Raw genomic sequence first — 16669 nt, forward strand, 5'->3', positions numbered from 1 at the left:
TGTCAGACTTGTCAGTCTTAAATGGGGCCTAGAGATTAAGAATTGACTCACTCTGTGACCCTTTAAGCCTGGAGGCCCCGGTGTCCCTGGAAATCCTCTTCCTCCCTGAACACAAAAGTTATTTAAACATACACGTAAATGCAACCGCCATTCAATGATAAGCTGCTAGTGAGCAATGTCAAATATTACCGCAGATCCAGGAAATCCCATTTCTCCTGCACTTCCTGGAGTCCCTGCATCTCCCTATGACAACAGAAAATTCCATTTCAGATCCTCTTTACTTTTTTTCCACATTGTTGTGAGGATGCCCATGATGACAGCAGAGAGTACTCACATCTTCACCAGGCTTCCCTGAAGGACCCTCTGGCCCTCTCTGGCCAGTGCCACCCTATACAATGAAGAGAGTAATTACCAAAAGTTGCTTAAAACATAAAAACAATGATGCATTGTACAGATTGAGTGTTCTTTTAGTTAATAAACATTGCAATAACACCAGAATCATTTTTGTAAGGAGGCTTGAAAAATATAATTTTGGAATTTATGAAGGGTGAATCTGCAGCACTGATGGGGGTAATTCAGCTATATTAGTCATTCTAATGATCTCATGCTCAAAAACTGGTGCACACCCTAAGAGTATTGTTGTATATTTCATTCTTAAATAATACAAAACTATCTATTAAGTCACTTTAGTTAACAACAATCTGCAAAGTATAGTTCCTGCTGACTTCTGTACATTAGCTTGATAATTTGCGTATCAAATAATTTGCATTGATCATGACAACCAGATAAATTAAAGCACTAAATGGTGAGAAAAGAATTTGAGAGTGTGAATATCCAAAGTTGTGGTTCCCTTTAATAAATGAGCCATGAAAATTGAGTTTTTGAGTTTATCCTGGTTGATGTTTGCACTTAAATAAAGAGTGTGGGACAGACTTCCCCAGTAAATTATGAAGTCTTCAGAGACAGTACACAATTAATCATGTTCCCTCACCATTGGCCCTGGATCTCCTACATCGCCTGGAGATCCTTGTGGTCCTGCTGCCCCCTAAAGGAAATTGTATAAACTTGAAATATGCAACTGCTGGAAGTAATATTATTTGGACCAGATATGTATAAAAAAAAACATTTCTTATCAAATAAATACTTACTGGTGACCCATTTGGCCCAGGTGGTCCCCTTGTTCCAGCCTCACCCTATTGAAAAATAGCTTTGTTACTGGAACAATCACAGACTGCTTCAGAAACAGCACTTCTTGTGCAGCGTGGCACAAGACAGCACCCACATCAAATGATACAAAGTCAAGCTTGCTCGTTTGAAGTCGACTTTGCAGTAAATCAAGTATGATACAGTTCTTTAATGTTTCTCATTTGTGAGTGGCTTATATGCAGTTGGGGAAAGTAACTTTTGAAAGTAATGTGTTACAATATTGCTTTTAACTAATTGTGTTAATCAGTTACTTTTTATGGAAAGTAATGTTACTTTTTTTAATACGTTCTCTCATACACAGATGTGATATTTATTTAGTGATTATATATTTATTTAGATATTTATCATTTTGCTTATTAGTATGGTTTAATGGGATAAACGAAGGTCAACAGCAAAGTCAATGGTAAATAAAGTGATATTAAATACATCAATTATATTATTTTAAATAGGTTTGTGTAATATTCTGAGTTTGCATTTCACAGTTTTTATTCATTTTGAGGAATACTGAATCTGTTTTTGTGCAAGTGAGAAGAGTAAATGCATGCTCACATTTAGTCTAGAACTACAATAACCATCATGTACACCTCTGCATCTGATTTCTCTCAACATGGGGACAGAAGAGGTGTCAATCAATAAATGGAAAAACAAAGTAACTTGAGTGACACATGAAGGCCAAGTATGGTAACCCATACTAGGTATTTTTTACACGTTAGGAGTATAGTGATTAGTGAACACACACACACACACACACACACACTACAAACCGTGGACACACACATCCGGAGCATTGGGCAGCCATTTTTGCTGTGGCGCTCGGGGAGCGATTGGGGGTCACCTCAGCCATGATATAAGAGTTCTTAGGTATAATTTTTTTTTTTCGTTTTGTTTAAATTACAGAATCTCCACTTACCCGAACTCCAGGCATCATAGCATGCTGAGCTCCTGTTTTGTCAGCAAATCCCCCGGCCATATGAGAAGACAACTCACCCTAAGTAACAGAGGACATGAGGCTTTATTTATTCTGTAACTGCTGTAACACTTTGCACTTTGCTAGATGTTGCTTGATCCTCATATTCTGTCTTAATCAGTCTGGTAACACTCACTCCTGGGGTATGTCCTGGGGGCCCTGCCTCTCCTGGCTGTCCTGGAATACCGGGCTCTCCATCATATCCTGGGGGACCTCTGAGACCCTACAAGAGACATTAAAATCAGGCTAAAATATAACATAAAATTACAATTACACAATATTTCCCATCTTTAATCACATTTCGAAACTAATTAGCAGATTCTTACAGGTCGACCTTTCACTCCACTGTCTCCTCTATATCCTGGTGATCCTGGAGGCCCCTATATAATAATAAAAAATAAAATAAAAAACATAATTAAGGTAAATCATAACTGTATTTATAGCATTAGCACTATCTGTGCAAGGTATTGTCATAGTCGTACACATAAGATTTTGACTGTAAGATGATCGAGTTATGAATTGTCAGTGTAGAAGGTTTCAACATGATTTACCAACATGATTACTTAAAAATATGTTCAAATAAAGACCAAACCAGCTTATGGAAATACATAGAGCTGTGCTCTGTCCCCATCTAGTGTCCAGACATCAGAAAACATATAGCAAGTAAACCACTGAATGTGACGATATGTGACATAACCATGAAAGCACGTGTTTATTTGACTATGTTTTTGTATAATTGGATCTGTTTGATTTATCGTTTTGTTATAGTGATCAGGACAAAAGTCAATGGAAGAAAGCTCACCATCGGTCCAGGACGACCTCTTATTCCAATAACCTGAAATCAAGATGGAATATTTTTTATTATTTACAAACTGTACACATATATCCATCGTCATCTTCAAATGTAAGGTACATGTTCATTCAAACATACTTGTGGGACATCTCCAGGTTCCCCTTTCTGACCCTGAAATCAAGAATAGTGAAAATGTGTCACCGGAAGTCACTTTTTATGTATTGCAAAAATAAATTACTGAATATTGGCAGTGCTGAGTGTATCTATATAGGTTACCTTGGCAACTCTGCCCGCTGACAAGAAAATAAAAAGACAAAAATAGTTCATGTTTATCTGTTCTTATACATTTCAAAACACTACTGTATTCTTTAAATTAATTTGTTTTCAGGTTTCTGTGGTGCTCATCCTCACCTGGTCTGCCATTGCCACCGTCATGAGTTGTGTCACAAACAGGACAGCACTCTCCTTCTGGGATTACTACCTTTCCACAGTTAGACACTTCATCACATTGCACCTCGTCGCACAAGATGGTCCCGCTGTCACAAACACAGATCCTGCATGGTTCAGGTTTCCAGATGTCTCTGTTTGTGTACACCTGCCCGTTCTCTGTACAGCTCAACTCATCCTCTACAAGCAAAAAGAAGGTAAAAACGATATAAATAATGCGTGCGTGCGTGCGTGTGTCTGTGTGTTAATAATATAAGGAGCTTATATGACACGTCTTTAATTAGGTTAGACGTATTATTACAGCTATTTTTTTATATGCATCAACAAAATACACTAACTTTTAAAATGTTTTTTCCTTCTGAGAATGTCATTCAGTGTTTTTCAAGCCATATTTTTCCAAAATTTCCAAATTCAAATATGCACAATTCAAATGCTTGAATTTTGCATTGATTCTTCATATTTTTCATTCGATCAAATGTTTAAAATCATACTTTTAAAAATGGAAAAGGCAGTCACCGAATCACCTGATTATGTGTGTCATGCAACTAGTCCAGAAGGCCAGACAGAAGACTTTACTGTACCCTGAGAAAGTGGCTTGGAATTACTGGAAAAGGTGATCCCTTGTCTTTTAGAAGGGCTCTTGTGGGAAGACATGAGCTAATGCTCTCCACTAAGTCTGATTCATACATACCGGTACTGTTTCCAGCAATGTGCTATTCACCCTATCATTGAAAAAAAGTTAAAATATTTATAATAAACTATTTCCTAACATCTTTTTTTTTTCAAGCAATTAATTACAAGAACTTTGCAGAACAGCTGTGGATGTTCAAATATTTGTTTACATTTAGGAATGCAGTTTGCTGCTGTAACACAAATACACCAGGTGGCACCCTTGAGCTCCATTCAATGAAACCTTTTGGTATTTCTCTGCTCACCTGAAAACTTCACTCTGAAGAGGATGTTTTTGTACCCCGCCATGTGAGAAAGTGGGTTTAAATACTAAATAGTAAGAACTATGAATGTATCTCAATATACTGTAATACTCTTATCTATAGAGACAAGGATCACCAACACCTACATACTGTAGCAAGAAAGTATAAGATGTAAACTTTTTTAGCACTGTAGGCAACTCATAAGGAATGATCATCACGTATTGACTCTGGGATGCAGATCAAATGTGACTAAACCTTATAGCTTTAGGGGAGACACAACCATTGAATTCTGAATGTGAGCATGCCAAAGGTGCGTGCACAAGCTAATGAATAAAAATAGCATAAATGAATGAAGCGGATGTACAGTATTAGGAGGATGTTGATTGGAAATTGTTGATACCTTTTTTTGACCAGAGGGAATGAATGTCTCAGGGAAGGATGCCAATGAAAAGAGAGACATTTTTCTGAACACACATAGTTCAGGCAGATATATTTAGTCAATTTCACTCTTTGTATCATTCCAGGTCTGAGTATGTGATCATTGTAGATTGGAAGTAGCAGGATTTGGAGATGGATACTGTATATATTGTTGGAGGTTAAAAAAAACATAAAAACAAGCTAGTAAAATTGTGTTTATATATCTTGTTTATAGATCTGTTGCATAACAGCAATGTTATAATCACATTCATGGTGTGAATAATTAGCATAGCAGTTTTGCACATAAAAATCACTTTCCATTGTCCCAGTCCATGGCATTCAAAATGATAAATGGAATTACAATGCAATCCAGAAGTCCATACACAAAGGGTAATAAAATGATTCAGTGGTAAGAATTTTAGTCTATAACTGGAACTGTCGTCTATTCCCCTGTGAATATTTCATTGAAAATGTGTTTGAGCCATTACAAATTTATGGGAGGAGAACAATCTTTCTCAAGCCACCCCTGAAAACCTTACCATTAAAGGTGAAGAGAAAGCTCACTCTTTCCCTCGGTTAGCTAATTTATTGCAGACTCTGCGCTTTCTATTGCAACGATTCAAATCCCCTAGTGATGATGATAGCAAAAGCATGGTCCTTTGTGGACTTCTGACGTACATTTTCCACCAGTCTTCCAGTCTGGCCTGACCTGACCACACTGAACATGCTCAGCATTAGTCCATGTCAGCTAAAGTCTGTGGTTCCCTCCCAAATGCTTAGGCTTCCGTAGGAACGGTCTAGGAAAACAATGGGCAGCTTTTTTGCAATTTACATCTCCACCAAGATACTGCATTGTGGGAGTTTAACTAATATAAATCACATGTATTTTCCTTTGGTTTATGTGGAAATACTCATAACTTGCTGTGTTCAGGGACTGTGTTGTTGGAACAAGGCTGTATGGGTTAGAAAATGACCTAATGGAAACAGTGACTCATCTGAGTCTGTCTTTCCAACAGCAAGTATATGAATTTGTGTGTGAGAGAGCAGTCTTTTATTCATTAAATGTAAGAGTTTCATCTGAACACCGGACGATGTTAAATGATAATTTGATTATATGATGATTATAAGAACTTAATTGATGAATGTTGATGTATTGTAATCACACAATCCAGGACAATGCTTTTTTTCCATAAAGGAAGCATCTGTCTAACAGTTAAACCAGATAAGTTGCATTCAAACTCCAGGGAAACTTTAAAAGGTTGAGGTTTTAAAAGTCAATGACACAAATAAATGGTGTGTTTCACAGACCTCTGACCTCTCTTGTAATTAACTGATAGAGTTCCCCGCAGTTCACACACATCTCCCTCTTTTTGAAGAAGAATCTGTGTGAAAATGGGATGTTGGTGATTTGTCTACATTGTAATTCAGACTGTCACTCCAGACATATAGACCTCAAAGTGACTGTGAAGCCTATGATTATTCAAGCCTTGACTCTATGTCCTTGTGACAACCCTTTACTGAGATACAAATGAGGAGTCACACTGGTTTCAGTCTAGGGAGAACAACCTTGTTTGTAGAAGGAAACATGGTTTCCTCGTTTGGACATGTCTTCCACCTTTTTTTCTTTTTTGTGCTTTCGATGATGTGCGGTGAGAAACGTGGCCCAGCAGATTTCTTTCTTTTTTTTTTGGACTGCATAATTTTATTGCCACATCACAGTGTGCTCTAAAACTCTTACCACCAGTCCTTAATGAACTCTTTTCAATATTTAACTTGTTTAATCTTAACTTCTTTTCTAATTAACACATCATTTCAAATGGAACCTATTATTTGGAATTACTGTAACACATTTTTTTAATGCAGCCTGGTCTCATTGTTTATACTGTACGTAGGTAGATATTAATACGTAATCTTCAAAGATAGAAAACATACTTTTTTGTAAGTTTGGATATGCTGACACGTATAATATGGACGTATCAACAACATTTAAACGTAACATTATTACGATTACCAGCCTGGTCTCTTAATGCTATAACTACTAAAAAAGACATTGTAAAATAAGTTTTCCTAGAATAAATGACATACAAAAAAACGTTTCCATCTATATTAAATATTTCAACATGTCTCCTAGTCTTTTTACACAGCTTTTACCACATGTTTGAGAAATCATGAAATTGGTGTCATAATACACTTGGCTAGAAACAAAGCTTGTATTTTTAGTATGGATAGATAGATAGATAGATAGATAGATAGATAGATAGATAGATAGATAGATAGATAGATAGATAGATAGATAGATAGATAGATAGATAGATAGATAGATAGATAGATAGATAGATAGATCCTAATCATCCCCATATACTGATTGGCTTCGTCACGGTCTCCTCTCCACCAATAAGCTGGTGTGTGGTGGGCGTTCTGGCGCAATATGGCTGCCGTCGCATCATCCAAGTGGATGCTGCACATTGGTGGTGGTTGAGGAGATTCCCCCCTTCTATGTAAAGCGCTTTGAGTGCTGAGAAAAAGCGCTATATAAATGTAATGAATTATTATTGTCTCTGTGTGAGTGTCGGGCAAGATATTTAATTTATGCAGGTCAATACCAGTCACATTCTTGGCTGAGATCAACAAAATCTCATGACCTGACCTATTTTTTTTACAGTCTATGGACCTGACATAGGCCTACTCATTGCTTTCCTAGCCTCCTTTCATGCATCAGGAGTGAAACATCGGGGCAGTTAAAAAACAAATTAAATGTACAATATTAATGATTCATCATTCGTAAGAGAATGATTTTCCCAGGCTGTGGATTTCATTAATATGATTATTTTAATCTCTGTGCAATCCTGTGAGGAACAACCTCATTTTTTTCCAGGGATTGGAGACATCCCTCCCTTATGTTTCTTTTCGTAGTCTGTTTCCTCCTCTTTGCTTTGTTTGGATGTTGTGAGAGCTTGCAGAGCTTCCACAGCTGGTCTGTCATGATTCTAGCTTACATTACACTGTTTTGGATGGAGAACCTTGAGACATCAGCGGGGAGGATTTATATAAACATTTACTTCATGTGACCCCACACTGTGGTACTTCCATTTCAGATTAGCCTCTTTCCCCCCCTTTTTTTCTACCTTGGATTTACTTAAGCTGTAAACTTTGTCATTAGAATCAACTGTAAACTTGAAATGCATATTGCAATACATATTTCAATAGTATCTCTGGATTTTGTTTCTTTTTGGGCATGAAATTGAGATGCAAAGAAACACTTGCATCAGATGTGATGAATAAGTCATTTAAAGCAGCTTTACAGTGATAACATGAAAGTGATGCATTTTAGTTCAGCTGAAGTCAGTTCAGTGTTGATTCAGGTCCTTTTTAAAGATCATCAATTATTAAATTAGTTAATTTCATCTATGAAGCAGTTCTTCAAAAAAGGATGTCATCATCCAGCTCAGTTCAGTTCTCATTCAACATCAGTACAGTCAGATCAATAATATTGTTGAATATGAAGTGTTCCCAACTCCCAAGCCAGAGCCGACAGTGGCAAAACTCCATCAGGTGACAGAATGGAGAATAAAAACCTTGGGAGAAACCAGGCTCAGTCAGGGTGCCAGTTCTCCTCTGGCCAACGAACGAACACGGTGAGATTATGATTCAGGCTGCATCACAAGTCAGAATTCAGAAATCCTCATATCTGTTATAGATATTTGGAATCGGTTGTAATGGACATGGTCTTAATCTTATAAAAGTGAGACTGCAGACTGCTCCACTAGAAGGCATCCCACTTGCTCTGAGGAAACCTTTGAAGTTTATGGCGTCTTATATCTTTTTAAAGCATGACATTTCTAATGGTCAAAAGGTCAGCTTAAAGGTCGGTTCTTGCAAACGCCATAAATTAGACTGATACTGGTTGGTTGTGTTTTAACATTTAACATATGTAGGCTACTTAATAATGTATTGCAAACTCATCAAGCATGTATAATAATAGCCTATCTAAATTTAACAGAAACACAAATGCTGACTGGAAACAGATTTGGAGATTTGGAAACAGACTTTATTTATATAGTACACTTTATTTCGATGGTCCATTTTAGACATTCTACTAACTGTAAGTAACTTTGCAAATACATGTCAATTCACTTATTAGTAGACTGTAGTAAACTGACTGTTAGGGTTAGGTGTTAGGGTTCGGTAACGGTTAGTAGAATGGGGGTAGTAGCCTAGATGTCAGAGCATCAAAATAAAGGGTTAGCAGATATTAAGCAGACAGTATTAATACTCTAATGACTGGTAAAGTTAACATGTTGCAAAGTTAGTATAATGTCTAAAGTGGACTATCGGAAAAAAAACCTTGTATTTCTGTCTGATCTAGTTTTATAAATCAAAGTCAACAGATGGACTAAGTGAATCTTTTCATACTCAAATTAGAAAATAGGAAACAGTAGACTCATTGTCGATTAGATGAGAAATAGACAAGAGAGTCAGTGCTTTATCTCCTTTTCAAGATTCCATGGTTATAGAGCTCTTCTCCTTAGAGCTTTTGAAAATGTCTGATTAGTCATGAGCAGCTGGTTTGACTGCAGTGTTTTGTGAGAATACTGGTCCGGAAATAAGTGATTAACCGCAGAGTAATTTCAACAATCCTAACCAGCAATCTACTGTACCTAAAAAAGAGATACAAAATACTGTAAAATATTTATTTGTATATATTATATTTATTCAGATATATTATATAAATTGTATATTATAAAAACATTTTCATATAGAGCCTGTGAAAGTTAAATTGGCAAGTGTTAATCAAGCCTAATCGAGCATAAAAGCTTAGATTAAACAGCAGGTTAAATATTGAAATTATTTCCTTAAGGACTAAGAGGTATAAGGTAAGGGTTTTAGAGCACAGTTTGATGTGACAAACTGAATTTATGCAATAAAAAAAAGCATTTTGCATACCTCTTTGAGGTCGTATCAGTTGCACTTGTAAAGGAAAACTGCACTTGTCAAGCAATTGCATGGGGTCGTACACTAACAGTAATGAAAAATACTTCTTTTGTATCCACTATTTTTTAATGACAAAAAGAACATTCTTATTGGCTGACTAAAAATGTAAGACAATAAGAAGAGGTCGATTTTCTGTAACCATTATGGGATAGCAGGGAATGATATCATTGCTAAGACCTAGACATTACTCAGCGTTCTCTCCAGAGGAAATGCCAGTGTGAGAGACTCAAGTTCCTGCTGTGAAGATACGAAAACGAACTAACTTACAAGGTGGAAAAATGTCTCTCTCGTGAATGTGTTTTTGAACTTTAAGCTCCTGCCAGATTGACGTTCTGTGCATGGATCATATTTTCTTCCTTAATATGATATATGAACTGTTTTGGCAACATTGATCTACTGGAAACATACGGATTGTAGGTAGTTTATTTAAAGGATACATGAACAATGTTTAACGTCGGTTTAATGTAAAAAGTAAAACCGCATGAGGAAGTAATTGTTATAATTGGCCTAATATTTACAATAATTGAGTGTACACTGGATATACGTACAAATGGCTTAGCAACAGAACAAGAATCAAACTCCTTAACAGTAATTTGGTACATCATTCCTTGATTTTCATTTTGAGAACTACTTCAAACTGCAGCTGTTTTTTTAACCAATGGATATTACACACAAATAAAGATTAAATATGTAATTTTCTAATAAGCCTCTGACATTTACAAACTGAAATGTGACTGCCACATGGCATCTCAGGATGACTTTGTTTTTTTCTAATCTTATTGTGTCCATGACTTAATAAACTGTGCAGATGTTTCCATTCAAACCGGGCTGACTCAGATGGCCTATAGTTATGAGTGAATGAAGTGCATGATGAAAAGCACACTGTGTTCTCATGTTGAGAGTTCTCATTTTTCTCTAGAGTGGACTTAGTCACTGTTAAAAAAAAGGATTCTGTGGTGGAGTAAATACTATAGAAAAAAACTAATGCTTCACCGCTGGAAAGAGGATTTGTGTATTTAAATTGGGTCATGTATGTAGCAGAAATGTGAAATTATTTTCGAAGTTGGTGCCTTCTAGACTGAGAAAAGCCAGAATTTTTTTTTTGGCTCAGGTGGATGAAAGACAACAACTCCCAGAATGCACTTGCTTCGCTGCCCTATGGCCACTCCCAAGCCACGCTTACAGAGGGCAGTATCGGAAGTACTAGTTGACTCAAAACTGAAAAAGATGCTGTTTTTTGTAAATCTCCGTGACGAGCTAGTCCGGCCCAACTCGAGTCTGCCCGGGCTCTTCCTCCTGACCGCCGGGCGGATCTCGCTCCTCTGCTGCAGCGGCTGCTCCGGCCGCCTCTTGTTCCTCCATTGTCCACAGCTGTTCCTCGCTGTGTTGCGGCTCATGCAGGTGACCACGAGCGTCGGATTTGTGCGCCGTCCGGGATTCGGCTTTTGGTTTCTGCAAGGAGCAGCTGCTGCAGCGGAGGAGCGAGACCTGCTTGGCGGTCGGGAGGAAGAGCCCGGGCAGTCCCGGCTGGACATGTCCGGGAAAAAGAGGACGTATGGTCACCCCTACTACTCAGCTTTCTCCACAGAACAAGAGCCTGTTAGCTTAGCTTAAAAAAAAGATGGCTGACACTATTTGTACATTCTGTGAGTGAGATCCCACCCACTATGGGCGGGTTGAAAACATGCGGAACTAGCTCCTACTACTGGCTGTAGTTTTTAGCCTCTGGCCAGGAAAGCCTCCGATGACGCAAAATGACGATTTTTGCGTCATCGGAGGATTTTTTCCAGACAAATAATACGTGAACCTCTCGTCTCAGGAGGACATGAGGGAGGGAAACACGGGGTATATACTACCGGGTTTCTACTGATACAAAGCTTTAATTCCCTTTAATTTCTACATTGAATGAGTTAATTCAGGCAATAATTAAAAAAACATTAAATATTTGTAGTACTTGATTCAAGCTTGTGGAATTATATTTTACTTGGAATTGTTTGTTATGTTTACAATGATTCTTTGAGTAAGTATCAAAGTTATAAAATTACTGTAAGTAAAACTTTCTGATACTGGTGTTCCCATCATGCACTGAGGCATGAGTATTAATAAGGTTACATTTTAAAAAAGGAATGCAAAAAGTGTAGAAGTGTAGGGTGTAGAGTCTGTATCCCGGTGCTCTTTGGGTGGGATAATTCAACTCATAAAAACATATCAAGCCAAGCTTTTCAGATATTTCCTTAAATTATTGAGTGCCTTGGCTTTATATACCCAAAATCATCCATTCATGAATTGTGAATTGTGTAAGTATTGAGGTCTCTGTGTAGATATGTTGTCTTTTAAAGTGTAACAAAAACGTTTCTATGTAAATCATACACTTTAAAAGCATGGCTTAATTCAGTTACATTGTTTGAATAAAATGTACTGTAAACAGAGAATTGCACTTAAATGAGTAAGCAGAAATTACTCTACAACCTTTAATGCCAAAGTTAAATGTACTTATTCTCTTTGTTCATTTTACATAGCTCAGTTAAGTAGATTTTGCTTAATTCCATGTGAACTTTACTTTAAAAAATATGAGCGCAAACACTAGCAAAAGTACATATGTCAAGATGCAGTTTTACCCAATAACTGAAGCTGAATATCAAATCCTGTAATAAGAGTATTACTAAATGTGGATTTGTTAAGGATCCCTTAAAAACTATTCAGAAAAACTAGAATAGCCCACAAATATGTTGTTATGCATTCAAACTCAATTTGAATTAAAAATGGACTTCTCTGTTTCATTTCATATTGTCATAATATATTTTCAAGCTAGGCAGCCACAAAAGACTTTATGTACTTTAAGTATTGGTATCAACACCATCATGGTACAGTCAATTTCTCATAATGTGAGAAGCTTGAGAATGGTATGGCTGTATGTTATAGTTAAACAGACAAGGAATCAGGGTTTTAAATATTAGTCACTCGTTTAGCCTAGTAGTGAATAATATTTTTGGGGGATTTTACTGGATAGGTGGGCTAAAAAAAAGGAGGCAGCGGATGTGATATGGTTCAGTTAGTAAAATGACTTGTGGCATTGAGCAGGTTATCTGTCCTTCAAGAAATTTGAATTCTGTCATTATTCTACTAATCCTTATATTGTTCCGAACTTGTGATTTTCTTTCTGCAATGAAACACACAAAGTGAACTTTTGAAGAGTAGTCTGGCCATGGCAACTCCAAAATGACAACAAAAAAAGTAGTCAGTATAAAGATATGCTGTATTCTAAAACATATTCTAAAGACATTCTAAAGACTAAGTATTCTAAGTATACTAAGAAAGTATTCTAAAGACATGTGGAATTTAAATAATATATTTTTTAAGTTCCCCTAAGTGTTCATGATAGAATTAGCAATAGGTCTATCTAATGTGAAAACAAATAATTATTTTGAGGCAGATCTCATCAACAAATATTTTAAATTTTAATTCCATTCACAATACCTGCTGAAATGATTAATTGCATTGTATTATTCAAATTTTTTTTTTTTTTTTGTGTTCCAAGCCATACGGGTTTGGAACCACAAGAATGTGAGTAAATGATGACACAAGTTTCTTTTTAGTGATTTAGCCTATATCCACAAAATAATCCGTATATGAAATCTAGGCTTCTTCTTTTATCCACCAAGTAGTATTTTTTGGGACTAGTGTAGCATTAACAGACACACAGATAGGACTAAAAACGCATAGGCCAAATCCAGATGATATACAGTCCACCTGGAACAGCTGTGTATAAGCTTATGAACCATCTCAAGGGGAGATCTCGTAATTTCCTCCACTGCCAACCTCTGCGTTCTCTACACAGTCATGTTTGGCATACATATGTCTCATCCTCCTTGCTTCCTGACCCTGTAAGACTGCCAAAAGTATATTTGAAGGTTTTTCACTACATCTATTGAACATGAGGCTGAAGGCTTGCTTGCACATGACAGACTTTGCTGAGCTATTGTAGTTTATAGAGGTAAAATGTCTGCATTTGCTCTCATTTTCCAACCCCAATTGTCCTCAATGCCGTTCGAAGTCACAGTGTTCTTTACATCGGCTACATGACTTCCTCCACAACCACATTATAGCCAACATTTGTTTTAATATTTTACAAATACTGCCAAAGCAACCAGTTTAACATCTGGAAGTCATCCCCCGGGCTTGCGTTTGCTGACTGCCATAATTTACTTTATAAGTAGTTCCCATGGAGCAGGCTCAAGAGCGTGCTAAACATTAAAAATCCATCCTCTAAATAGTTTATTCCATGGAGACGCCCAGTGCCATCTCTGCGGGAGATCAAAGGTGCTACGGATTGTACAGTAAAGGTTAATAGTGTTAAAAATTGGTGTCATGTGGAGAATAGGGTTCCCTCTCCCGCTCCCTCTTTCTCACTGTTTCTTTCCCTCCCTCTTGCAGGACCAAAGAGGCATGCAATCAAGTCATAGCTCAAAAATGCAGCACATGTTTTCCATCAGCACTTAAGCTGTGGACTCGGTCAAATGCGCATATTTGGATATTTAGCTGTAAAGTGAAAACACTCTCTTTGTTGTAATATACTTGATGTGGCTACAATGACTGAAACCAGTTTTTAAATAAAAAAGGGAATTAATTCATGTAAAAAAATAGAAAAGTAAAATAGCACAGAAGGCTACACAACCTTATAATAAAAAAATCCATATAACGGTATAATGCTAGAAATACGATCTTCTGTTTGGGTCAGAGAGAAATTACAGTGTTTCTCACTTTATTGTGAGAAGTAATTTGTGTGGATTTGTTTAACCAAATCTACACAAAATTACACATTATCCAAAAGATTGGGGGTATTTAAAACTGTTCCATGTGATGAAAAGATGTTTGATGTTTGATCACGTGGAATAGATGAAGAACAGAACAACTTGGACTTTATGTGGTGCGTGCTGGCATTGAAATGTCTGTGTGAAAGGACAGGGTGAGAGAAACAGCATCTTTTATGCATTAGATAGAAAAAATACTAGCCACATTTGCCGAAAAACACATTTCATTTTTTTGTTGTTTTGTTTTTCTAGAGTAATTTTCTACTCTTTAAATTACATAAATATTACCGTTGTAACAAAACTGTTTAGAAAGAAACATCTGTTTTCAGTTAGTCACTTTAACTAGCTTGAAACCAAACCAATTAAGCCATTTTCTTCCAGTAAGGAATAGTATGTACACAAACAGACTTTAGTTAAGTTGGTAACACTTTATTTTGGTGGTCCACTTTAGTTATTAAATATAAGTACTACATGCCAACTTATTATACTAACCCGAACCCTAACACCTACCCCTTGTAAAAACTTAATAATAATTGTAATAACTTATTAATAATTGTAGGAGGTATAGAGATACCCACTATAGAGATTAAGATACAGACTAATTCTAACTTGTTTATAGAGCCTAATCAAAAGGCCAAATATGCATTTTAGCAGAAAATACGATAATGCCACCAAAATACATAGTTTTAGACAAATGCCACCAAATAATGCTACAATTTTTTGCACCGGTGTGAAAAATACAATCTCTTTTTACATTGGAAAAACATTATAATTGTATATGTATGCTATATTATTAAAGAGTTAAGATAAACTTCAATTATTTAATTTTTTTGGGAGTAATGTTCATTTACCAGAAGGTGGCGCACTGCCTGTGAATCCCCAACAATAGGTTTTGAATCCAAGAGGCACACGTAAAACATGTTGTTCAGATAGAGATATATATAAATCTGCTAAACATTCAAGATCAAGAGAACCTCCCTAGAAGTGTTGTGTCTGGTGACATCATTTAGGGAAAAATACACGTCACATGTTTGAAATGCTCTAAACCGGGGCATGACTGAGGTAATAGCACTCAGGTGTTTTCTCGGCTGGGTGTTTTTTTCTCTCTCTCTTTCCCTGCATGTTCAGAGTCAGAGCCTCACTCATAATATCCTCACACATCTGCTCCGCATTAGGATGCAAGATGTGTTCCTGTAGAGACATGTGAGCACAGTACTAAAGCTGAAATCGATTCAGCAGATGTGAGAGGAGGATATTTGTGCAAGTTGACAACAAATCTGATGATGCATGTTGAAGAGTCTTAAACTGTGCCCTTTGCTCATCCTCATGTCACAAAACTCCAAGTGACATCATCGTTAATCATGTTACAGTATGGGAACCACATGGCATGGTGATCCTTGCTTGTCAAAAGTACTAGGCTACCAAATCTCCAACTTATGGCATAGCTAAAGATGCTTGCTGGTCAAAAGTACAGCCAAATCTTGTGCAGATATATGCAACGTCCTTTAAAATGAAGCTCCAATTTTAAACAGTTAACAATTAACATATAAAAATCTTTATATTCAAGCCTTTCAAGGCAATTTCACTTTATATACATAAATAAACTATACTGGTAAACATTTATATAATTAAATAAATTATATAAAAAATAAGACTGTATTATACCAAGATCAAAAGCAACAGCTCTAGCATCAGCACAATTAGCTTCATGAATAAACAGCAACTTACCACTGTTTTCGTCTTGGCATTTCACAAATTGTAAAAAAGCCACAGATAAAGCCAGAAACAGGACAGTCCTATAAGGCTCAAAGATCATCATGCCCATATCAAAGACATGAGCTGTTCTTGTGTGCAAAGTAACAGGGAAGAGGAAAGAAAAAAGAGTCCAGGTTATCGCTGCACCATGAAGATAGACTGAGGTTTTTCCTGCTCAGAGCAGACCCAGCCCCACTCTCTGCTGCCTCTTTTTTAACAGCTTTAAGTAAGAAGAATGCTGCCAACCCTAATTTTCCTCCCCCTTTTGTCTGTGTTCTCTCATAAGCTTCCACTCTGGCTCTGTAGAATTACACTGTATGTTCCTCATGAGTCATGACTATTCTTTAAA

General features: G+C 36.7%; 1 protein-coding gene across 1 annotated transcript in view; it reads right to left on the bottom strand.

Annotated features, from left to right (window-relative positions):
• Positions 1-16669, bottom strand: part of col5a2a (collagen, type V, alpha 2a) — a 31306-nt gene extending 14637 nt beyond the window's left edge. Inside the window, exons 1-13 of the mRNA XM_079618412.1 lie at positions 16294-16669; positions 3378-3593; positions 3243-3259; positions 3105-3137; positions 2976-3008; positions 2500-2553; positions 2310-2396; positions 2117-2194; positions 1149-1193; positions 992-1045; positions 335-388; positions 190-243; positions 52-105 (exon numbers count right to left, since the gene is read on the bottom strand). Of these exons, the coding sequence (XP_079474538.1) occupies positions 52-105; positions 190-243; positions 335-388; positions 992-1045; positions 1149-1193; positions 2117-2194; positions 2310-2396; positions 2500-2553; positions 2976-3008; positions 3105-3137; positions 3243-3259; positions 3378-3593; positions 16294-16390 (876 nt within the window). The 5' untranslated portion in view covers positions 16391-16669. The remainder of the gene's footprint in view (positions 1-51; positions 106-189; positions 244-334; positions 389-991; positions 1046-1148; positions 1194-2116; positions 2195-2309; positions 2397-2499; positions 2554-2975; positions 3009-3104; positions 3138-3242; positions 3260-3377; positions 3594-16293) is intronic.

This window comes from Phoxinus phoxinus, assembly GCF_949152265.1.
Source record: "Phoxinus phoxinus genome assembly, chromosome: 7".
NCBI lineage: Eukaryota > Metazoa > Chordata > Actinopteri > Cypriniformes > Leuciscidae > Phoxinus > Phoxinus phoxinus.